This window comes from Hydra vulgaris, chromosome 09 (assembly GCF_038396675.1).
Source record: "Hydra vulgaris chromosome 09, alternate assembly HydraT2T_AEP".
NCBI classification, from domain to species: domain Eukaryota; kingdom Metazoa; phylum Cnidaria; class Hydrozoa; order Anthoathecata; family Hydridae; genus Hydra; species Hydra vulgaris.
The window spans coordinates 7,204,075-7,230,671 of NC_088928.1; the positions used below are offsets into that span (position 1 = coordinate 7,204,075).

The 26,597-nt window shown below is 26.8% G+C and overlaps 1 protein-coding gene across 2 annotated transcripts; it reads left to right on the forward strand.

Annotated features, from left to right (window-relative positions):
- The first annotated feature begins 3,252 nt into the window (after positions 1 to 3,252).
- On the forward strand, positions 3,253 to 26,566 carry LOC136084524 (uncharacterized). Of its 2 annotated transcripts, XM_065804615.1 has the most exons (5): positions 3,253 to 3,818; positions 13,697 to 13,786; positions 14,113 to 14,235; positions 14,735 to 15,073; positions 15,202 to 17,124. In XM_065804615.1, exons 4-5 carry the CDS (start codon positions 14,883 to 14,885, stop codon positions 15,713 to 15,715), a joined length of 705 nt encoding a protein of 234 aa, XP_065660687.1. In that variant the 5' UTR covers positions 3,253 to 3,818; positions 13,697 to 13,786; positions 14,113 to 14,235; positions 14,735 to 14,882; the 3' UTR covers positions 15,716 to 17,124. The 2 variants fall into 2 exon arrangements, with proteins under 2 accessions (XP_065660687.1, XP_065660688.1); XM_065804616.1 differs by lacking the exons at positions 14,735 to 15,073; positions 15,202 to 17,124 and adding an exon at positions 26,133 to 26,566 and having other exon boundaries at positions 3,418 to 3,818.
- The last annotated feature ends 31 nt before the right edge of the window (positions 26,567 to 26,597 follow it).

The following is a 26,597-nucleotide window of genomic DNA, read 5'->3' on the forward strand; positions in this document are numbered from 1 at the left end:
ATTTGTCAAGGACTCAACTTTTTTTTTGCTCACCAAAGCTTAAGGACTCTCTCCCAACATCTTCTTTTGTTAACTCATACAATCTTCAACTTTTAAAGTCTTCTGTCAACCATTTTCTCGCTATTTAACACTATTCTTTATTTTCTAGTAACTCCCAACTTAAACCTGTTTGTTTTCAGCTTTATTAGGTGCAAATTAAAGAGTGTAAAAAATACATAGCAGCTTGGCAAAAAGTAATAAACAAAAATATCATCTTAAATAATACTATAAAATAATGAAAATAATTATAAAATTTACACACATTAGAAAAAAGGAATATCAAAATAAAAAATAAGAATTTTTGATCAAAACTCACCATCAAATAATTCTGCATTTCTTTGCTATAGAAACATGAAAATGTTTTTGAATTCAACTTAGCTCTTAGTTTATGATTCTATAGTTAAACATCAGATTTCTAGGTTCAACTATCAAAATCATTTCTAACAGTTGAGAAAGTCATATTGTTTGAAAGTCGGTAAGTTAAGATAGCTGAGATCCTTAAAAAAAAAAAGAACATTTAAAAGTTGCATCTATGTTATGAAAAAAAAAAAATATATATATATATATATATATATATATACACACATATATATATACATATATATATATATATATATATATATATATATATATATATATATATATATATATATACATATATATATAAATATATATATATATATATATATATATATATATATATATATACATTCGATAAATTCTAAATTGCATATATATATATATATATATAAATAACCCCTAATTTGATGTGGTGTGTGGTCAGGAAAATAAATTTAAAACCGCAAGCATAACATGAATAATATTTTAGTGAAGGCTCAAAAATTTCAAAGTTTAAATTTTTTTTTTTTTTAATAAAACAGTAAACTTTCTAATCAAATAAGTTTGATTGAACATAAATGTTTATAAAATATCTATGTTAAAATGTTTACATTCTCATTCAGTCAGAGCCACAAAAAAAATTGCAAAATATATATTATTAAAAGTAGGAAAACCTGGTAAAAAAAATTTCTACATTAGTATAGTAGGGCATGTGAAAGCAAATTATTTAAAAGTTTAAAATAAAATAAAAGATGTTTAAGTTTTAAAAACATTAACACAGAAGAAACTTGTTTTTGTACCAACTTCAAAACGTATAGACTGTGATAAAAATGTGATAAAAGAAATAGACCAAGGGAAAAATTAATTTTTCACTTACATAAGACAACAAAAACTAATCAAAGCTTCAGGAGAAATAATACATGTAGATATATAACCTTACTTTTTAATTCCAGACTAAGTATTTAACAGACTAATAAGGCATCTTAAACTTAGATACACCAACCTTTCTAGAATACATGAATTAAATTTTCTTCTAATTTTTAAAAAATTGGAAATAAAAAATATGAACTATGTAGCAAAACAAATGAACTGGCAGTTGAATCACAGCATCCTTTCATTCATTAGCAGTACAATAGATTAACTCAACTTAACATTACAGGCTTTCAAATGTTGTAAATATGTTGAAGAATTTTAAGAATTCTTTAATATAATTGACAAGTAACCAACTAACAAAGTGTACCATTGTAATCTCTGACAACGTTGCAAATATGAAACTAAATGATAGCTAGTTTGGGAATAATGATCTAAATTGTTCTATCTAGATTCTACAGGTTTGTGTAACTGAACTTAACAGCAAAGCTTATACATAGCTTATAGCTAAGGCTAAAAAACAGAACTTTAGTTTCACATTTCTTCTACTTTTTTAAACAGGGTTTATAAAATTCATCAACAGCTAACTTTTTCTTTATGCTCAGTTATACAGGATGTAGTAAAAGCTAGTGGAACAAAAAAACTCCTTTGCTTTTTATTAGAAATTAAAATGAAATTTAAACAAAAACATTGTTAAAATAATAAGTTAACAATAACAGTTAAATGAAAATTTCATCACAAAGTTTTTTGGTTTGAAAAATAATAAAAAATCTGAATATTTCTACCAAATTTAATTTGGTGTTCAAACTTTAAATGATTTAATGCAATTTTTCACTTTATATTTAATTTGAAATTACTGAAGTCAAAGAAACAAAGAAATTGTATAGTATTATTTACAAAAAAGTTTAAAAAAAGAATCTTTATAGTTATTTGCATCAGCCTAATTTCTAATAAATAGATAAAGGAAAGAATTTATTTTAAACTATAAGAAACTTTAATATAAACAATTTACATGCAACATACATTAATATTAAATATGATGACTTTCAATAACTTGTTATTAGTATTTATCAAAAGATATTTCTGTGAAATACTTTTCACAGAAATATCTTTTGATATTAAAGTTATGCATCCACAATTTGTTCATAAAAAACAGTGGATATTTTTATTGCAAAAGAAGGTAGCAGTAAAAAGTATTTATTTCTGCTTTCATTCTTTGCATTAACATGGCAAAGTATTAGTTTAAAATTTTTTTAAACTGGTAGAAAAAACTTTTAGTATATAAAAAAAGAAAAATAAAACATTGAAAAAAAATTTTAAAAATGGGAAAAATTTTTTAATTAAATTAACCATATTAGTTTTTTGTAATTTTTATTTATACTTCAATTGGTTGATTGGTATCTTATTAGAACATCAAATATATGTTCTAAAGTAAAAGAAAGTTCTCAAAAGTAGCTAAAAATAACATAGCTAATAATACTAGAAAAAATAGAAAATTTATTATCACAGTTTTGATTACTATTATTTCTATTTGCTAAAATAAATTTATTTAAGGAATTTAAGAAATAATGCTAACATTAATAACAAATAATAGAACAATATGTATGGATAATTTATGAAAAATAAATAATAAACTAAATTTTAAAAATTTAAATTACTGATAACCGTTTTCATTTTTTTTTCGTTCTACTTTGAAATGCAAAATTACAGCAAATTGGATATTTTTCGTCATAAATCCAAATAAACATTTACATTTAAGTTTATTAATTCAAAAGTTAAAGGCAAAGTTATGAAAAAATATGAAAATTACGTTTTTCACAATGTTATTTCCTTACGTAATGAATGTTTTTGTACCGTAATTATACAAAACAAATACCGTAAGTCTATCAAAACAAATAAATTATTCATGCTTGAAATAATTATGTTAAAATATTTACAAAATTTGCGGACCTTAAGACGCCACCTGACTTTGCGGTATGGAAACATGCATCAACCGGCCTTCTATTTTTTTCGATTTAAGCAGATTAGAAGGCCGTGTATTTAAGTAGGCCATGTGTCATAGTATTTAAAGTTAATGTAATTCCAAAGGAATTTTCTAAAAAGCTTTAGAAAATTCCTTTGGAATTATTTTCCATATATTTCTATATATATGTGATAGCCTATGGCGTATGTCTTTAAATACATAGTCATTTAATGACGTATAGTCATGAGTAACTTTGAATATTTAACTTTGAATATTTAACTCAAATAGACTATCGCAGTCGCACTTCACGCATTATTGCTTGAAATTTTATTGAAGTTATTTCACAAACAAGGAATGATTTTTGAAACATTTTTTTCAGTTTACCTTGTACAGTTGTCAATTTCTTTCTCTCCAGAAAATTTCATGACATGCTTAAATGAGGAGAAATTTTCAACTCCATCTGGCGATTTAGATTGCAAACTATCTTGTCATTGTTCATCTGACGATCAAAAAGAAGTCCGCAATGTTTACGTCGGATGTGAAAAATGTTGCTGTCCTGATATCAATTGTAAACGTATTGAAAAAGCTCTTCAAGAGACCACCGAAAGTATATTTATGTTTATATATATGTATGTATATATATATATATATATATATATATATATATATATATATATATATATATATATATATATATATATATATATATATATATATATATATATATATATATATATATATATATATATATATATATACATATATATATATATATATATATATATATATATATATATATATATATATTTATATATATATATATATATATATATATATATATATATATATATAAAATAAAATTATAACACCTGGTAATTAAAGAAACAAAGATGTTACATCTGATGGTCGCCTTAGATGTGAAACTCAGAGTCATATTTCTTGAAATACCAGGCGTTATTATTTAATTTTACATAATATAGTTTGCTTTACTCTGTATTGAGAATAATATCCCGGTATTTATCAACAAAATTATTACTATTATATATATATATATATATTATAACTATTATATATTATAAAATTATTACTATTATATATATAAATTATTACTATTATATATATATATATATATATATATATATATATATATATATATATATATATATATATATATATATATATATATATATATATTAGGTACGTGGACTGATTTTTTTAAATTGATCACATACTAGAATGTTATATATCATCAAGAAGCCCTTTAATACAGCATTTTAAAGGTGAAAAAGTTATAAAAATCAAACGATTCTATAAAAAGTTATGATGTTTTTATTAGCACATTTTCGATATACAGATTTCTTGATAAAACTGTGGTCAAATCTATATATATATATATATATATATAATATATATATATATATAATATATATATATATATATATATATATATATATATATATTCTCTACATAAATTGTTATAACTTTGTCAATTTTTGTTCTAATATCATAACTTGGTATCAAAAGATAAATGTAAAAATGGGGTATAATTTTATATAAGCTTCTAAAGGACACATCGAGGGCAACAGGGGGTGTGCCAATCCACCACCTATGCCTTACAAAAATACAATTTTTTTTAAAAAAAAGTATTTTTTTATGAAATATTATACATTATGGTAATATTTATAGAACAAATTAATATTTTTTTATTTCAGATCACTAGCGAATATTAGAGGTCTATCTGAGAGTTGGGTATTGTGTTGTGAAGAAGGTTTAACACACCCTATCAAAATTTCATTCTTTTAAGTATTTAATCTTTACAAAAATGATCAAATCTAGTATAAAAAATAAAATATATATTTCAACACTTTACAAAATTGTAACTGGTGTATAAATTGCCTTTATGAAAAAAAAACACACACACAAAAACAATAAGTCTTTGATATCATCTGCTGTCATGACCTCTTTCATTACCCTTTCTGCTGTTGCTTCCAGCACTTTTGTTTGGAGGATGATAGGGCCATCAAATCAACTCATTATCCTGCCCTCCTAATTCGACTCACTGCAATGAATGATTGATGGTGGGTCAAAGATGCTGGGACCTATATCTACAATAGGCCTGATATGTAAACTCTAAATGATAAATCTTAAAAAGATTAGTACTGAATGTTGTTACATTTAATTTAAACCAATCCCTGTAGCTGAGAAAATAAAACAAACAACTAATAAATCGATGATAGCTTAACAAATGTTTATACACGTAAAAATTTAAATACTGCTATTGATTCCTCTTTTATGACACTTTTAGGGATAGCATAGTATAAATCAGGGATGCGGAGTCCCAAAAAGGACTCTGGATTTGAGTCACAAAAAGATTACTTTATCCTAGTTTTTGATATTCAGGAGCTCTAAAAATATAAATATGTTTATGGACTACTGATAGAAAAAAATTAAGACTTTTAGGTTAGAGAAACAACTGTTTTTTGAACCTGGAGTCCTTAGGTATAATGGCGGCAAGGACTCCGGGAATTCAATAATCATTGAGAAATATTTCTAAATAATTAATTTACCAGCAGAAGGTTGTGCAACTTGTGAAGGTTGTGGAACTAGGTAAAAAAAAGTTGTAATAATAGTTTATTTACAATTTATAAGTCATACACATATTAGAAAATAATAGTTTTAAACTTACCACTTGTAGCAGCTGAAGATGTAACTTAAGGTTAACAAAGTTGTAATAAGAAATAAATATTGCAATTGCTGAGCAATGCATAAACATATTAGAAAGTAATATTTTGTAAACATACCAGTTGCAGCAGATTTAGTTAGAACTAAGGTTAAAAAGGTGTAATAAAATATAAGAATATATGTGAAAAACATACATATATGAACAAGTTTTTTGTAGTCTACAATAAAAATATTTTTAAACTTACCACCCGATGCAGTTGAAGATGGAACTAAGATTAAAAAGTTTTAATAAAAAATAAATTTGCAATTGTCGAGAAATGCATACATATTAAAAAGTATAAATTGTTAAACTTACCACTTGCTTCAGATGAAGATGCAGCTTAAGTTTAAAAGTTGTAATAAAAAATAAATATTGCTATTTGAAATTAGTATTAAATCTATTCACAGATTAAAAAGTACTAGCTTTTAAAATTACTAACCATTGCAACTAATTAAAGGAGTGAAGATTAAAAATAATATAAATTAAACCAAAGCATACATGCTTATATTTGTAATTCTAAAATCATTACCAAAAGTTATGCTATACAAACTTACCGGTTGTAGGCTGTGTAGATTGGACTAAAGATAACATAAAAAATGTACAAAAATTACACAAAACACAATGAAATTATCAACAGTTGCACAAGTAACAATCATCAAATCAGTTTTGTGTGCAACAACTATATTAACAAAATGAAAATAAACAATGAACGTATAAAGGAACTATATTTTTAAACAACAAGCTAACACTAGAATTGTTTATATAATTATGTAAACAATAAACATAAAGACTTAAAAGGTAAAAGATAAAGTAGTGCACAATAAATAAAAAACATTGACTTAATGTTTTTAAAGTATTTAAAATACTTTAAATAGTCTATTTACTAATTTAAATTTACTTACTGTATACTACTTTATCTTTGTATTTAATGATTAACATGATTTTTTTATGATTTAACCCATAAATTGTGTGATTTATACATACAAAATCTTAAAAAATCCTCAAATAGTGTGCTAGAATCTAAACAAGAAATAAACATTAGGCATGCTTGTATAAAGATTTAAACAATAATCCAAAGATAAAGAAGTATGCGATCTGAAAATGATAAAGTATAATAATAATTATAATATCTTTTATTATATTTGAAAAACACAAGTTTTTTTGTTAAGAATAAACCAATTAAGAGTGTGATTTTTTATGACTTATATGCAGTGTCTTAATAAAATTGTCACTGGATAATATTACGTTTTATGTTTATCATTATTGTTTTTGTTGTAGAAATAGTTGTTAATAATAGTATTATGAAAAAAGATAAATTAAACTCACTATCTGCAAGAGAATCCAATAAACTCACTATCTGCAAGAGAATCCAATAAAGTTTTATAAATTTTTTTCCATTTTAATATAAATCTAATAACAAAAATCAAAATAATACATTATTGCAATAATTTTTATTTATAAAATTGGCTCCTCGATCTGTCCCCTTACTTTTCTTGCCGAAAAAAAACAACAGAAAAACAGAAATTAGATACCAAAAGTGCTACATTATTTAATTGCTACATTATTTAAGTGCTACATTAATAAAACTATTTACTCCTATTTATTTTTCCTTAAAATTTGGCATGTGCATAAAAAATCCATGTAAAAAGTTACCTGAACAATAAAAAAAGGGGGCTCAACATTTCTTTGTCTACAAATTCACATGAGAACATCAACCAAATTTTCTTGCATTATTTTCAGCAAAATAACCCATCAAAAAGTATTGTAACCATGCATAATAACCATATAAAAATAAAGCTTAACCTTTCTTCTTTTAAAAAGTAGTCTAGATTTATATATGTTTTCCAAAAAGAATTACCACAAAGAAAAAGTTTGCCTAGGGCGACCTAAAAAAAGGGTTAGACTTAAAATAATACTAATTAAACCATCTGTTCCCATTTCTTTTTTGGTGAAATTTGCCATGTGCATAGAAAATGCATGTAGAAAACTATCTGAATAATAAAAAAAGGGGGCTCAATATTTTCTCGACTACAAATTCATGTGAGAACATCAACCATATTTTTAGGAACAAAACAATCCATTATAAAGTTTAGTAACTATACATAGAAGTTATATAAAAATCAGATTAACTTTTCTTCTTTCAAAAAAATATCTATGTGTATATGTTTCTAAAAAGAAACTACACAAAATCTTGCCTGACGCTACCCAAAAAAAAGTTTATATAAATATAAAATAATGGAAGCATTATTAGACGCACTCAAAATATATGAAATTGCTGTTTTGGGTCATAAAAAAAATCAAAGTAGGAAAAGTGCGTCCACGTCCCTGGTAGTACCGCGCTCAACTTGTTTCTTCGCGCAACGGCCTTGTTTGTCAAGTTTCGTGTTTCGGAGTTATAGAGTTGAGAGAGGGTTATAACCACAATTAAGTAGCCTAGTTGTCTGTAGTAGCCTTCTGGGCCTTGGGGAGGTGAATTAACAAACAAACAAAAAAAAAATAGCGCTAGAGTATATATATATATATATATATATATATATATATATATATATATATATATATATATATATATATATATATATATAAATATATAAATTATGTTAGTGTATTCTACAAAGTGAGTGCTCAATGTTCTTAAAGAACATAGCGAAAATAATTTGGGAAGAATCAGATTCTTCCTGATGAACCTACTGATGGAGAAACACTGTGTAGAAGAAAGAAAAAATTAGATAAGTGTTTTTACTAATTTATATATATATATATATGTATATATATATATATATATATATATATATATATATATATATATATATATATATATATATATATATATATATATTTTATATATATATATATATATATATATATATATATATATATATATATATATATATATATATGAATATATATGAATATATATGTATATATATATAATAGATATATATATATAATAGATATATATATAATAGATATATATATATAATATATAATAGTTATATATATGTATATATATATATATATATATATATATATATATATATATATATATATATATATATATGTATATATATTATTGTTATCAACCACAAAAGACAGATAATTAATGTAATTAATTCATTACTTTTTAAATTTTTTTAAAATTAAAACAATAAGAAGAAATATTAATAAAACAACAATAATAATATTCCATTTCATCGCATTCTCCCCAACACCTTTAAGTAGTGGCTACTTGGGCTAAGTTCATTGTTTAAAAATCAAACCGATTTTGAAGCTATGTGCTTTTGAATTGATTGTCTTGGTAAAATATCAGTTTCAACCTAATTGGACATGGCAGATCAGAGCTTACTGTATGTCAAACGGTGAAAATCAATTGATGTTGAATTGATGTTGAATTGATTCACTGGATATTGTAGGAATATCCAATGACCAGACTCACTTGTTCTTGTAACTGGTTTGTAACTTGTAACAACTGATTCTATTAATAATTTTCCAATGAGCTTAGATTTGGTGTTTCCATGATAACTGTAAGTGAGTCTTGGGTTAGTAGTGTAAGATAATAAATAGAAACTGTAGATGTACAACTGCTGACATGCTTAATAAACACATATTGTGGGTTTGCTTCCATTAGAATACCTCATGTATATCAGTTTCATACTTCGAATTTTTAACATCTCAATAACATCTTGCCAGGTTGGGCGAGCCATGACAAGATTGAGTGTCCTGTAGCAGAATGTTCATGAGGAATTTGATTAGTAGTGGTGTTGATTAAAGAACAAATGGAATTGAGGGCATGAGGCAAGACAACCTTCCAATATAAAGATACACAATATAGAAAGTAAAATACATTCATTAAGTTTCAACTCACACTTATTAGAATTGTTATACACAAGACACAGGTATCTGAACATTACAAAAGAGACAAAAAGTCTCATGGAGATGGTTATTGATATGATATCTATAAACATCTCCATAATAATTAAAATGTATTTCATGCGTTTAAGTGATAAGTGTTTTGTTTTAGATTTGTTTTAGGTTTACTTAATGTAATTGTTTTATTTTCAGTTAAATTTATTTTTTTATTTTATAGTTCTTACTTTTTAATGCTGAAATTTTTTTTCCTCTGTATTCAAAAAGTACTTGATGCCAAGTTATGTTTTTAAAAAAATAAATGTTTCTGATTTTCTTGAAATAGGATCAATTACTTCTTTTTGTATTATGTTGATAAGAATTCATGAGTTTAATGTTTTTTGCAAATAATTTGAAATAAAATTTCAATTTTTATGATAAAAATGCTAATATTGTTTTAAAAAAGTAAAAAGTATGGCATACACAAGTGCTTCATAAAAGCATATGCCTCGATAGATTCTGCCTCATCCCGTCTCTCACTGCTTCACTTTAACCCCTGTATATTAGGGTGTCCCAAAAAATAATGAAAATTTTGAAAAAAGAGACTATACCCTCCAAACTATGTGATTTGGTCTATAAAGATAGAATATATAAAAAATTTTGATCCAAAGTTAGCAACTTTGCTAGATGTGTAATTATAAATTCATATAGATTTATATTTTTTTACGGTTTTATTGCGCATATTACTAAGATAATTTTCCTTCAATAAACATAAAAAACACCAACTTACAAATTTATTTAAATTTGTAAGCAGAATTAAAAAATGAAATGAACAACCATTACAGCGAGAAAAAATAAATCACATTGTTAGAAACCTTTTTTTTTATTAAATTAAACGCATAGGAAAACAGTTATAAAGTATATGCTTTTGTGAGTTGATCTTTTGGCATTTTTGCTTGTAATTTTTTTCTATGATTTTTTGCAACTAGCCTTATATTTTGCCTTTGATTCAACTTTTAAAATTCCAATAATTTTAGTAGATATCAAGACTCTGGACCATCCAGAAGAGATAATGTTGTTTTGGAATCAAGAACTGGAGTAATTTGAGGGTACCCAATATGGAATGTAGGCATAGGAAATTTAAGTAGATTATGAATTCTTTTTTTTTTCATTGTCTTTAACGTTATGATCTCCAATCGCTAACACAGCAAGCTGAGGAGTTAAGTACCAAGAGCGTTGTTTTATACTCTTTGTTAAAGACTGTCCTAACTGGTCATCATATTGTTCTTGTATTTTAAGAACTACTGTGCAAAAAGAATAGCGGTAAAAAAACTTCCCCTCTGTACCTCATTTTCTTTCTTTTCTGTCATTATTTTAACAACATTTTTTGTCATTTCCAATGTAAGGAGGTAAAGTACATCTGCCATAAAATGTGCCTCATGACAAGTGCCATGTTGATGGAATTTAAAATTATTTACATTTCCACCAAGATAAAAAATAACAAGCTGGCAAAGGTTTCTATAATTACCTCTTGCAAAAGTATTTTTGAGCAGAGCTTTTGAACAGAAAGTAAGGCCATCTTTTGCAAGAGTGTGCAACACTGAAGCAACTTCTAGGTTCAACTCATTTAGAGTGTTCACTTCAGTACGAACTTTGTTCCACTTTCTTTTTAACTATAAAATATAATGCTGTATGGGGACCTTTTTTCTTTCTTGTGAGTATTTCAATGAAGTGATACATATGCAGTTCATATATGTGATGCCTGCATAATAATCATGTTAAAGGGATGTAAAGTTTTACGCTCAGCAATTGAATTGCTCCAACATATATCCCTGTGTTACTACTGGTTGTATTGCAGCAGCAAGCAAACAATTGATTAACGCACTCGTAATATTCTATTTCTATTCATTCTAATTGCTTGACATGCTCCAGTACCATTTTTTAATTGGACAATCCCAAGCAATATATTGTCACAATCTGGAGCAACTGGAGAACTAGCGCTCACAGCCAATCTGTCATAAACAACAGATATTTGAAGGTCTTCTGAAATTTCTTTAACTAGTTTAGTGTCAAAATGTAAACTAGGCTTTTACCTTTTAGTAAATCAGTTGTTTGCTTTTTCAGAAGGTCCCCTGTTGACTAAATTATCTGAAACCGTTTTCTGTGAATAGAAGACCTAGAGATGTTTATTTCTTTAAAATTAACACTAGATTTGGAAAGAATGGCAGACATAATTGCGGTTTGAGGTCATATTTCAATATTATATTTTGCTGCCACAATTGATGTTGCTTCAATAAGCCCATCAGGAGTAAGTTCTATGATTATTTTAGTCATTTTCTTTAATCTAAAAATGTTTAATGAATTAATTTTTTATTTAAATTTGTTGTTGAGTTAATATGCCTCTAATAATTATAAAGTTGTTCTGGAAATAAAATCAATACTTGATTATAAATAAAAATTATTTTTAATAATGTACTAGTTCACAATTACCTTTTTTTTTTCTTTATAAGTTTTTGTTAAATTCATCATCTGTTGAAGAGTCAAATTTGCAGTCAGCTGTTTCAAGAGTCAAATGCAGTCAGCTGAGTCAAATGCAATCAGAAGAGTCAAATTTGCAGTCAGCTGTTTCAAACCCAATTTTCACTACATATTGATATACTACTATCTCCAGGCTTCCTTGAACTCTATGAATCTCTTTTTTTTTTGTTTTTCAATAGTTAGAAAGCTGAATCTCCTCTTTTCAGTTCTAGCTCTGTAAGCTGCATCATCTTTTTCTTCAATGAACATTTTCCTTTCCTTCATTTGGTCTTTAAAAAATTCTAGGTCATTTTTAACTACTTCTATATCATTATTAGACGCTCTTATTTTCTGTTTAAGATCCATTTTTGAAATATTAAAAAGATTACTTAATTCGAATTTAAATTCTTCTACTAGAATGTTGTGCTTTGTTTTATCTTTGAACTCAAGTGATTTCATTTTTAGCATTTTAGTGTATTTTTTAATGAACTTCTTTAATTTGTCCCTAAGTAAATAATAAAAAAAATTGTTTTATTGCTAACAAAAAACGAGTACAAACTGAAAAAATATTCATTATTTTAAATGTTACTAATTACCTTACTTGAGCTCCCTTCTGAATATAATCTCCAAAACCTGCTTTGATCCATACAAAAATAACTTTGGCAACAACACAATTGATCCCAACATGATCAACACAAACTTCTTTAAAACACACAAGTTCAAATCCAAGACGTTTTTGTGGACACGCAATATGAAACTTTGATGGCCTGAATCTGCAGCTTTTTTCAGAGTTTAAAAATAGGTAATATCTCAACACATTTCCCTCAGAAGGCAGTTGGGTTTTTGGCAATTTCTTTATAGGATAATTAAGAAGGTAAACAGTTCTTCTAGGACTAATAGAGAAGTTGGATTTTCTCTTTGAACCTTGCTTTATTTTCATTTTTGAACATTCCATATTAAAAAAAAAAATGATATTGTGAACACTTCTGCACTAGTTGAAATTATTTAACAAGTAAATCTATTAGAAAAATTTATAAACATTCTTAAGCTATCTAATAAATCTTTCTGTATGATTTTAACAGCAATGCTTTTTTCATGACAATTATTACTAAAGCGACAGTAACAAAAATACGGAAAAAATTGTTAAATCCAAATTTTCAAAATATACATCTTGCAATTGTTGACTAAATGAACCATAACATATGGGTATTTTCTTTTTCTACAGATCAAATCCTACAAATCCTAAACACTTGAGGGTATAGTCTTTTTTTTTTTTTTTTTGACACCCTACTGTGTATTGGTATATATAGTTTAGTGTGTACACATTGAAGTTTAAACACATTATTTATACATATCGGTATAAATAATGTGTTAAATAACGGTATAAATACCATTTAATTTAGGACTTAACTCAACACTGCATAGAAATCAAAAACTAATAAAAGATAATGGAAATCTAAAGAAAAAAAGTGAAGAAACAGTTAACCAATTAGGTTTGTACTTTTATACTTATGAGAGTAGAAATAAATTTTTTTAATATTGACTTGATAAATACCTGATAAAAATATATATTTTGCTACTAGTATTTATTTATAAATAAAATGAAAGTTTTTATGTTATATTTTGTTCTTCTATAATTTTAATTAATAAAATTAAGTACATCTTTTTTTGCTGTTTAAATGTTTTCAATACATAGATCCTACCTATGCCTAATAATAATAATAATAATAAGATGCCTAAACCCTAACATTTCAGTAAAATTTTATGCTCTCTGCTATATTCCACAAATTATATACAAAATATTCAACTTTCTTTATAGAAAACACAGTGACTGCTCTCATCATAGCAATTTGTTTAGTAACTTTTGTATTACTTGTAATTATTGGAACCTTCATATTTATTTTTCTATCCAAAAATCGGTTGAAACAGTTTATTATTCGATGTAAGTAAAATATTATTTTATATTTGCATACAATACTTGCTCGACAATGCAAAATGCTTTTTAATATATGTGTGTGTGTGTGTGTGTGTGTGTGTGTGTGTGTGTGTGTGTGTGTGTGTGTGTGTGTGTGTGTGTGTGTGTGCGCGTAAATTATGTTAGTGTCTTTTATAAATAAAGTGCTCAATGTTCTTAAAGAACAGAGCAATAATAAATCAGTAAAAAACGCTTATCTAACTTTTTTCTTCAACTTTAAGTTTCACGATTGCTTATTATTTTTGTAAATAATAAAGGGGCAGGGGCACTTACAAATATTTTAAAGATATCTTAAGGGTTATTTCTGTAGCCTGATATATCTATTTTTATGTATTAGATTATGTTTTGTTTTATTGCAAAAGATGATGGAAATGGTCAGCCCTACCCATTTAAATACATGATGTTTGTATTTGGGAGGTAGGGGTTAAGTTAAAAAAATTGGTAATTTTAAAAATTTTTATCTTAGCATATATGAAAATAATGTCAACAAGCAATAGTTTTGGAAAAATATCTCATCGTGAAGTTTTCTTGTTGGAAAAAAAATTGGAACAATACCTAATACACAATTGCCAACTAAAAAAACTGTATTGCAATATTACCATTACAGAGATCTTATGCTAAGAGCTGATTTTCCAAACATTTCCTCAGTTAGTATAGCTTCATGTCCTCTTGGTGATTTCTTTACGGCACAATGTGCTGAAATAGGCAGTTGTCTCCAAAAATGTTTACCATGCGTTGTTTATGAGTTGAAGAAAATATGGCAAAAAGCAGGAATTCCTTTTATTAATACTGACAAGCATATCAGGTTTTTAATTTTTAGTTTAATCCAATTTAAAATTTATGTTATATAAGTAACAATTATAAATTCATACAATTTTATATATTTATAATAAATTACATTAATTTTAATGCATTCTTCTACATTTGTTTTAGAGACAAGATTGTTGACTTAAAAAAGAAGAGAAAAGATTTAAACAAACACAGAAACCATTCAAGTACAAATTTAGTTTTAAAAAGAGAACAGTTTTCAAGAATGCTAGAGGAGGTATTTGATATTATAAGTCAAAAGAATTGTGAAGGTATTATTATGAAAGATAAAACTAAAGATATAAAAACTAGAAGAGAAGATGCAGATTTTCTTAACGACCAGAAAGGAGTGCATGTTCAGAAAATGTTAGGTAAAGATAAAATTTCACAAAAATTTTTAAAAAACAAAACAAAAAGAGAAATGAAAATAAAAAATCAAAGAACGAAAGAGTCCATAAGAAAACAGAAAGAGTTAGTTACTGAGAAATATGAAAACACAACAAAAATTTTAAATACTTTAGATGATAACCAAGATAAAGAGTATCTACAGTCTTCTAGAAAAATTAGAAAATCTTATGTTGTTCCTCTTATTGTTCCAAAAAATATAGGAAAAGATTTAGCTCCAACAGCATCACAATAGGGAATAAGTTCGACTGCACTGAGTGCAACTCTTGCTTCTCTTATAAATAATAGTTCTGGAACGACAGATGATTTTTCTATTTCTAAACGAAGTATTTTGAGGCAGAAAAAATTAAGTATAAGAAAAACTGCCTGTAATATTAAAGACAACTTTATTACATTGGCTAAGGGTAAAAGTCTTACTGTGCATTTTGACTCAAAAATTATGTTAGAAATGAAAGAACTTGGTAAAGAAAAAGTTGAAAGAGTACCTGTACTAATCAGTTTACCAGATCTCTCAGAATCCCAACTTTTGGGTATTTTAATTGTGAAAGATGGCACTGCTGAGTCTCTTGGGAAAGCAATCAAAAAAACTTTACAAGACTGAGAGCTATTTGACTATGTTAATTGTCTGTCCTTTGACACCACAGTTACAAATACTGGTTGACTAAAAGGAGTCTGTACTCTAATTGAGCAGTGGAGCGGAAAAGCTTTAATTTGGATGGCTTGTCGCCATCACCTTCAAAATTAGATAATGATATATTTCCAAGAAATGACTACCAGTATTTTATTCAATTAGCAGTTCTTTGGTTAGGTGGCAAAGTAACAAAATTTCAATTTAGATTTCCAATGGCTTCACATCATGTCAGGTTTGTGGCACAGGGAGTTTATTATTTAACATATAATCTTCTTCAGCCACAATTCAGTAACTTAGGTCCTAACATAATATCATTGCAAGAGGGAAAGCTGATTTATGAAATTGCTTCATTTACAGCACATTTTATGTTCCATGGTTTATTAAAGCTCCAATCCCTGCCATAGCACCTTCTTTAGATCTAAAAGCTATTAATGAAATGATGCAATATTCTGAATTCAGTTTTAAACCAGCAGAAGCCGTACTAAAATCACTTTAAAAGCACAATTAGTATTTAAATGAAAGATTTGTGGTTATGTGTCTTCCTGATAAATGTTTATCTGTAGATCAGCTACAAAAATTAGCTCTTAAATTAGCTCAAACAGCGAAGCCCACAGTTATAAGATGGGGAAACTGAATTCCGAAATTTTTACTGACAATCAAAAAAAAAATAACAAAAAATATTGAAGATTTTATTGGTCCTGAAAGCTGGTTTTTATTTGATTTATTAAAAATGACATTACATGAGACAGAATGGCTTAAAATCAGTTCATCAAACTGGGAAAAATTTTTGGGTTACATTAGATTTAAAAATTATGTCACTGGTCTTCTTGTTGTAAATGATAGTGCAGAATGTGCTATACTTGGTCAAGACTTCATTGAAACTTTCAGAAACAAAGAAGATAGCAAAGCTAATTTATTAGTTGTTGCAGATCATTGGCTAAAATTTCAGACAACAGAAAAAAAATCTTGGTTGAAAACTTTAAAATAATCATTCTTTAAAAAATAAATGCAAATCTAAAAATATTATTTATTTATAATACATAGGAAAAAATATATATACGTCCCCCCCCCTCCACCTCCGAAATATAAACATCATGTATTTAAATGGGTAGGGCTGACCATTTCCATCATCTTTTGCAATAAAACAAAACATAAACTAATACATAAAAATAAATATATCAGGCTACAAAAATAACCCTTAAGATATCTTTAAAATATTTGTAAGTGACCCTACCCATTATTATTTACAAAAATTATAAATTTTCTAATTTTTGGACTGCTGGGACTGACCATAGGGGTACCCATAAAAAAAAATTACATTTTTTTAATACACATATCAAAATAAACCAGAAAAATTATTATGGTATTTTATTTATTTTACTTTGGTGTTTTATGCCCCACCCTAATGTATATATATATGTATATATATATATGAATATATATATATGAATATATATATATATGAATATATATATATATGAATATATATATATGAATATATATATATATATATATATATTTGTGTGTGTGTTTATATATAGCTCCCCTAAAATGAATATGGCTCGCCATATTTATTTTAGGGGAGCTTTTCTCCACTCTTGCACTCATTTACTCCTGCCGAAGCCTCTCCCACTCTCTATCTCTCTCTATATATAAACACACACACAAATATATATATATATATATATCTGTTTTTTTTTCAAAAACTATCTGTTTATTTTTTGAAAAATAAACAGATAGTTTTTGCACAAACTATCTGTTTATTTTTCAAAAAATTACTTATTGAATAAACAATTTGGTTTTATACTTGTTACAAGCATATGTTTGTAATGTTACTGTTACAAGAATATATACATAGCAAGCGTCATTTATTACACCATGAAAAAGTTCTTTAGACAAGCGTTTTCTTTATGTTTTCACACTAGCTATCCATTCATTTATTAAAAACATTACTTATTTGATAAAAAATTTGACAAAGTGCTATAAAGTTTTTACTGCTTATAGAAATTTTAAAATAATAAAATAAAATATAAAAAAATAATAAAATATAGTCATAATATAAAAAATATAAATATAAATAAAATAAAAAAAAAAAAAAATATAAAAAATTAAAATAATATAATATATTATATATATACAGGGTTAGTCAAAAGTTTTGTCTCCCCACTGGTCTAACAATTTCAACTTTAATACAAAAACAAGTAATGATTTGCAAGAAATACATATTTATTAAACACAACAATACATAAACCAATAAAATAATAATATAATTCATGCTTAGTACTTAGTATGTCCTCCATTTGCAGCTCGAACAGCCTCAACACGACTCGGCAGAGATTCCGCCAGAGCCTTCAGATAATCACCATCCATCGATTTCCAAGTTTTTTGAACACGGCGTACCAGTTCTTCCCTATTTTTTGGCCATGGTTCAAGCAGCACACTGTCTTGAAGTTTTGCCCACAAGTGTTCGATACAGGTCATGTCAGGGCTGTTACCTGGCCACCGACCTTTTGGGATAAAGGCGGCAAAATTTTTACGACAAAATTCCTGGGTCTTCTTCGCAGAATGTGCTGGAGCACCATCTTGCTGAAATAACACGTGTTGAGGGCTAAACACAAGTTGGCGACAGTCAGCATCATTACCGGCTTGTTTTCCTACACAAGCTTCTTTATAAACTGGAAGAATATTATTTATGTAATAATCAGCATTGATCATAACTTTTTCTGGGACAATTATTAATTTTGTCAAACCATACCCTGACATTCCACCGGCAACCATAATTTTAAGTCCATTTTTTGGCTTCTGCGCCGGGATAATTTTAGTTTTGTTGTCAGTGCGAATGCGGACATTTTGTCGGTTTGGAGTCGGGAAAAGTTCGATGGGCGACTCATCCGTCCAAAGAATGTGACTCCTCTTGATACGCCCCAAATGGTTATCGTCCAGATACCCGTTTTCGTCTAACCACTGGCACAGCTTTAAGCAATCGTCTTTATTTTTTGCAGTTAGTAGGGGTTTTATTGGCTGTTTATAAGCAATTTTACTCCACGGTTGTTCGTGAACGAATCTTCGTACAGTTGACTCTGATACGATTTTATTTTTTTCCTGATATCGATGCGACATGTTCAGCTTTCTTGCGCAAGCACCTGGAGATGAACCCCACTTATTTTTTATAGTTTCGGTGATGATTTTTTTTGACGCTGGTGACAAAGCCTTCAGACGACCAGAACGAAACTTGTCGTTAAACTTTGATGATGGTGATTTTGTCCAGTACCGCTGAACCGTTTGTTGATGACACCCCAACACTTTGGCGATTTGTGTCTTCGTCATGCCGGCTACCTGCAGTTCCGCCATTCTTTTTCTTAAAGCAGGAGCTGTATTTGTGACACCAGCTATTTTTCCCATCTAAAATAATAATACAAAACATAAGTTTTCCAGAATACTTCGCTTGTAATTGAAATTTAATTTTAGGGTGGGGGGAGACAAAACTTTTGACATGCATGATGAAAATTTCACCTTTAAAATTTTGAACATTAAACTAAACCCTAACAATCCGTGTTTTCATTTTATAATAATAATGCTCATTATAAAATAACTACGTTTATTTAATAACAGCACCTTATTAAATATTCTTACCTTCCTGCTTTATAATAAAATCTTCGTATATTAAATTAAATAGTTTTTATATCAAAAACATATTTTTAAAAATAACATCAGTAAACAACAGTATTAAGGTCAAGGTTAGATACTGAAAATAATTATCTATAAATTACAACGCTGACAAGAGATAAAATGTACTTCAAAAAAAGTGCCACTACGGGGAGACAAAACTTTTGACTAACCCTGTATATATATGATACATCTCTCTCCTTTTCCCATGCATGCGTACATACGTATGTACATATGGTTTGTTGCATTTTTATCACAATTTTAACTTATCCACAAAAATTCTATTCATGGACATTCATATATTTTATTTTTATTTTTTTGTTTGTGAAATATTTGTTCTTCTACAAATATTTCACTAAATAATTTTTACAACACACTTGTTAAAATTTTTCATAGAAATAAGTTTTGATTTGCAATATTTTAAATATACTGAAACATTTAAAATGACCTTAAAACTTTAAAAAATAATTTCACTGTGATACACACAAATAATAGTAGTATAAATAAACATTTTTTAAAACTTAAATAGTTTCAAATAGACTGCATATTTATTTTAAAATAAAAGTAAAAAAAACATTGTTTCTTAGACGCTTCACAAATGTAACAGTTTTTAGTAACATCATACATCAACCAACACATTTGAGTGCAGTGCATGTTTTATCAGCATAATTTTCATTGGATAGACTTTTATATAAATATCTCTGATGAAGAACAGAAATTTTTTAAAGGATATGTAAAAATCAAAACAAACTAAACTTATATTTTGTTTGTTTGTACTTTATAAAATTTTATAAAATTTTACTTTTACTCAGTATATTATTGTTTTTAGAATAGTTCTATATATTTTTTTTATATATTTTCATATATTTTGTATGTTTTTAAAAATGTTTTTAAAATAGTTCTATATATTTTTTTATATTTTTTCATATATTTTGTAAATTTTTATATTTTACATATAAAGTTTCATATTTATGAAGCCTGCCTCATTTTCATGGAGTGTGTTTATTTCTTGCGCTATTAAGTTTTAAATTTGATTTTTGTTAATGATGTACTGATGGCTGATTGTGGCTAATAATAGGTATTAATGTATTTATATAAGGGTATCATAATAATATTAAGAATGTAAAATACATATATAGCATGCACCTATACATCACCAGTGACTCACCTACTAACCTATGTCAATTGATTAAAAACCAGCAACCAATTAATCGGCTTCACCAATGGCCGATGACATTGATTGAATAATATACATTGGCGGATGCATCAGCATTGGCTAGTAAACCAAACCAAATTGGTACATCTTTAATTTTTGTTTTTTCTTTTTTGTGTAAATTAACTGCAAAATTTAAATTCCACAAATCTAATGTCAATCCTGCATTAGATGACTCAGGATCTTGCATGCACTGAAATAATGCAGGATTCAACGAGACCCCATTTAGCAAAATTGCTATCCTTTAGTGTGATATAGTTTTGGTAGATTTTAAATAAGTACATTTAGGATCTTTATCTTTTTGAAAAACAAAAAATGTGTGACCCATAGTTCTTTTTGCATAGAAATGCAAGTTTTTGAAGAATGTTCTGGAATTTTTTTAATCATGATGGCTTCAATTCGCGAAACATTGCTTGACTTTTGCAATCATACATTGTTTTATAATGCATTATTCAATTTAATGATGAACAACGGTTTCCTCTTTAACTCTTTAACGACTTTAAACCATAGTTTTTCAGTTACTTTAGATCATTGTCCAATTGTCCAATATAATTTTTTTGCTTATCTCATCCTTTTAACTTTCTCTAATTTTGGGAATTTAAAGTGTTCAAATGTTTTAAATAAAAGAAATCAAGATTAATTTTCTCTTGTTCAACTACATTATATAATTTAAATAAAACTGTTAATTTGATGCGTGTAACTATTTAGTACATTTTTATATATTTTTATATATACAAAATTTATATATTTATAAAATTTTTATATATATAAAGTTTATATATTTATAAAATTTAAGACTTAAAATGCTTGCAACTCTTTTTTGTGCATATATTTATATAAAATTAAAGGTGTTTAAAAACATATTTAAAACTTATTTAAAATACCATTTTTAAAACAGCTTCAAATAATTAAAGCAAAAGTTATCATATTCACAATTTCGAAGTGTTTATCTTTCGATAAAGTTTATTAAACACTTCGTATTGGACTCTCTAAATGTATTACTAGGATCTTTGTTATATATATATATATATATATATATATATATATATATATATATATATATATATATATATATATATATATATATATATATATATATATATATATATACAACCCGTAGATGTTGTCCGAAAGTTTTTTCCATATTTTGCCCCAACCAAACCCTCAGTCGATGTAGCAACACTCCCTTGCGGGTCAGGCTAAAAGATAGTAGATGTAGCAGCACTCCCTTGTGGGTCAGGCTATTTGTCAGTCGATGTAGCAGCACTCCCTTGCAAGTCAGGCTATTTGTCAGTCGATGTAGCAGCACTCCCTTGCGAGTCAGGCTATAAGATAGTCGATGTAGCAACACTCCGCGCATGATTTACAGTAAAAAAAAATAAAAATAAAAACATTGTTTATATTGTTAAAAACATTCAGAATGTTTTTAAAACATTCTGGTCAATTAAATTTGCGTTTTTGTGGTTGTTTTTAAAAACAATTTATTTGTAATTAAATTAATGGTTTTTACTTTCGTCCAACACGCAAATGTTGGGCGAAAGTCAAAAGTAATTAAAAGTGACGTATGTGTTGGCGTAAGAATCACTTTTTTCCTTCCGCTCTTCTCAAAGACAACAAACTATAGATCTATATAAATATATATATTAATATATATATATTTATACATATATATATATATATATATATACATATATATATATATATATATATATATATATATATATATGTATATGTATATGTATATATTGGCATGTTATCTGTTATTATATTATGTATTATTATGTGTTTGTTATATGTATAATAAAATGTTACTTATATATGTTATTTAAGTATATTTATATATTGGAAATCAATACTCATAACATCTACTATATTTTATGTGCTTTGAACTTTGCAAACCATGCTTATATTCATTACGAATGTCATTTTAAGCCTCCATTTTTAGGAGTTTTTTAAATGTGATATTCAGATTCAGCATCCTTGAGAGTACAAGAATTTCTGCTCTCTAGTATAATGTTAGTGTTTAAATAAATAAAAAATGTATACATATGTATACATACATACATATATATACATACAAATGTATACACATTAATGTATAATATATTATACATTATATCCCAGCTTACAACATTAGCACCCAGCTTACAATTCCTACTAATATTATTATTTAGCCAAAGCCTCGGTTACTACTGGGTTGCCCTTTTCCACTATAAAATGAATTTGTTTAAAAACTATATAATTATTTTTAAATAACAGGTATCAATATAGGCTATATTATAGTATTTTCTACCATACAAATAGTGAGCAACTGGAGTTGAAACATGACTTAGCCGGGGCTTGGTTTGATAAAATATAGACGAGGATAACATATATCATATCTAAAATGACAATAGTTTAAAAAATTATAATGCAGATAAAAACATTTATAATTTTCATAACAAATATATTGTCTTCTGCCCACTTAATCTTATTTGCCAGATATATTCATTGGAATCTTATTTGTCAAACAGGATTATTAAAATCTTATTTATCGAACATATTAAAAATATTTTTGTATTGGTGTACTTCCAAATACATATCTAGATTATCCAAAAGGTTGTGCAGAAGAAACTAAAGAGTCAAATGATGGTGTCATTGTATATGAAACCTGATTACTAAGTGTTGGTGCGTTTACGCTTCTGCTGACAAAAACACCAAACCACTGCCAAGGGATGGTTGACCTCCAAAAGTAGCATATATACATATATTTGCAGATACGCATAAATTCAGACATGATTTCATTCTATTTATTTTATTACTTCTTTTTTTTTTTTTATATATATATATATATATACAGTATTGGACAAAACATTTGCAACCAACATCGAACAATGTTAAAAAGTGTTCCTAATTTTACATGTTTTAAAAACAAAACAAACTATACTACCACAGCAAACAGTTCAGGAGTCTGGAGTCATAGCATGTCATGACATAAGCAATCAGCTGACAGGTGACAGCACACAGGCAGAATTTCGTTGACAAGTGCCATTTTGCAGCGGACAAAACAAGTGCAACTTTTTTGGTTTGTTTCATTTTCTTAAGTCTGTCCGTGTCAACTTCACGGAAGTTTTTTAATAATTAAAGGAAGTTTCCAGAATTTTCTAGAAGCATGCAGAAGCTTCCAGAAGTTTCCAGAAGAAGCATCTGGAAGCATTCAGTAGCATCCAGAAGCATCAAAAAGAAGCATCTAGAATTTTCCAGAACAGGTTCACACAGGTTCATTTTACTATATAAGAGACATGTAAATCGACAATGTAATTCAGACAATGTAATTCAGTCAGTATATGGAAGTCAATCAGTCAGTATTATCAAGACAGTTTATCGAAGTGAGTTTTATCAAAGTGTTTTATTGAAGAACATCAATACAAGAAGTGAAATACAACAAGTGTTTCATTACATCAATACAGTCCACATCCAACCAAGAGGTTGTGTTCCACAGAGCATTATTACAAGCCACAACAAGAAAATTAGTTCAGAAAGACCAAAAGAATACCCACCCTGCAATTGCATAAAGAAGTAAAACTACCCTATAATAGGAAAATGTAGAGCCTCTAATGTTATTTATAAATGTATAGTATCCCCCCCTAACACCCCAGAAAAAGTATATATTGGCCTAGCAGAAGGTGAATGGAAGAAAAGATGGGCTAACCACAAACACTCATTCACAAATAAAAAGATGAAAAACTCAACCACCCTATCAAAATATATATAGCAGATAAAAGAAAACTTGAAAATAACACCAAAATTAACTTAGTCAATAATTAAACAAGTCCCCACCTACAGCAACCTAACAAAAAAATGCTTACTTTGCCTTCATGAAAAACTTTGCACAATATCATACAAAGGTACGCAAACTTTATTAAATAAAAAAGCAGAAATTATTTCTAAGTGCCGTCACAAAAACAAGTTCTTGCTTGACAACCACGAGCCCAAAGATTAAAAATTATATATATATATCTATATATATATATATATATATATATATATATATATATATATATATATATATATATATATATATATATATATATATATATATATAAAAGGCAGTTAGGTTGGCATTCGGCCATGTCGACCTAACTTAGAAAGACAAAACACTTTTTTTTATATTTTGAATAAAATAAATAAAATAATAAGCTGCAAATCACATTTTATTTAAATTCTAAATAAAAACAGAAATAATAACCTTTTACTTAAATTTTAAATGCTAAAATTGAAATAAAAACAATAAAATGAATGATTTAAATAAATTATTTAGAATTTAAATATATATAATAAGTAAAATAAAAGCAAACCTACTAATTAAATTCTAAATAAAATAATAAAAAAACAGGAAAAGTCAACAACAAAAAGTCAGCGCCTTATTCTAATTTTTAATAAAATAATTAAAATAAAAACAAAACAAAACTATATTTTATTTAAATACTAGCTGACCACCTGCATATCTTTAATAGCTCAGTAGTTTAGTGTACTGTCATCAGTCGTTTGCCAAGGGTTCAAATCCGCCCCTTAACGTAATTTTTATATTATTTAAAGTATATTATACACGATCGTTCCATATACCGCTCACAAACTCAACTTATTGCTATGCACTTACAGACGTTTGTTACACAAATGGAATTTTTACATTTGTGTAATTTTAAATGACATTTTTATTACGTTTACATATCTGTATTTAGATTCTTTACAAAGTGGTAAAATGCTGTTTCTTTTTTCAAATTTTAAGATAATGCCTACCTTAAGCAGTTTTATTTATTTTTTTTATTCTCGATTTTTAAACATTCAATAATTGAAATAGTAATAAGTAAATAGTAAATAAGAATGTTTAATCATAATCTTGTTGGCTCTAGATTATATAAAGTATTTTAGTATTGTAATGTCTGAAAACAGAATGTTCTAGTTTCTGAAAGTGGAAGTTCAGAATTCTCTGGAACATACTCCTGTATAAATAGCTTAAAAGGTATATATAGATATCGCATGGATATAGATAGGGTGTAGCATGTAGTAAGCTGCATGTGAATATATTTTTAAATAAATATAACCATATTTTGCATAATAAATTATAATATTTACCAATGACTTCGATTTTCATTGTTATAGATATTCATACTTCAAATGTTACTACAGATTGTGAAGGTCGTAGAGAGTCGAAAGCCGTCACTGTGGAAAATATAGCATTCCTTAAAAAGGAAACAAATGTTTGATATGTATTCTTATTTATTTAATGTATGCTTTATATGAAGCATTACTGTCGTAAAAAAAAGCGTCATTAAATTTGACGTTGAGTTAAAAGATATCAAAAATCAATTTTTTGACAGATTTTGTTCCAGTTATCTTCTAATCATTAGCGGGTTATATGTTTGCTCCTGTGGATTTTTAGAGGATAACTTACTTATTTATGTGGATTTTTAGTGGATCACATGTTTGATTATGTGGATCAAAATTTTGATTATTTATTACATTATTTGTTTCTCTTTGTTTAGTTGCTACAAAATATATTACTATTGTACAAGTAAAGATATATATATTTTGCATTTTTTTACATTTATTCAACATTAATCTAAA

What these genes read in the sequence shown, in the direction of transcription:
- LOC136084524 (XM_065804615.1), top strand. Translation starts at nt 14,883, where the DNA reads ATGCTAAGAGCTGATTTTCCAAACATTTCCTCAGTTAGTATAGCTTCA. An exon ending in AATACTGACAAGCATATCAG is followed by an intron (nt 15,074 to 15,201) that starts GTTTTTAATTTT and finishes CATTTGTTTTAG; the next exon opens with AGACAAGATTGTTGACTTAA.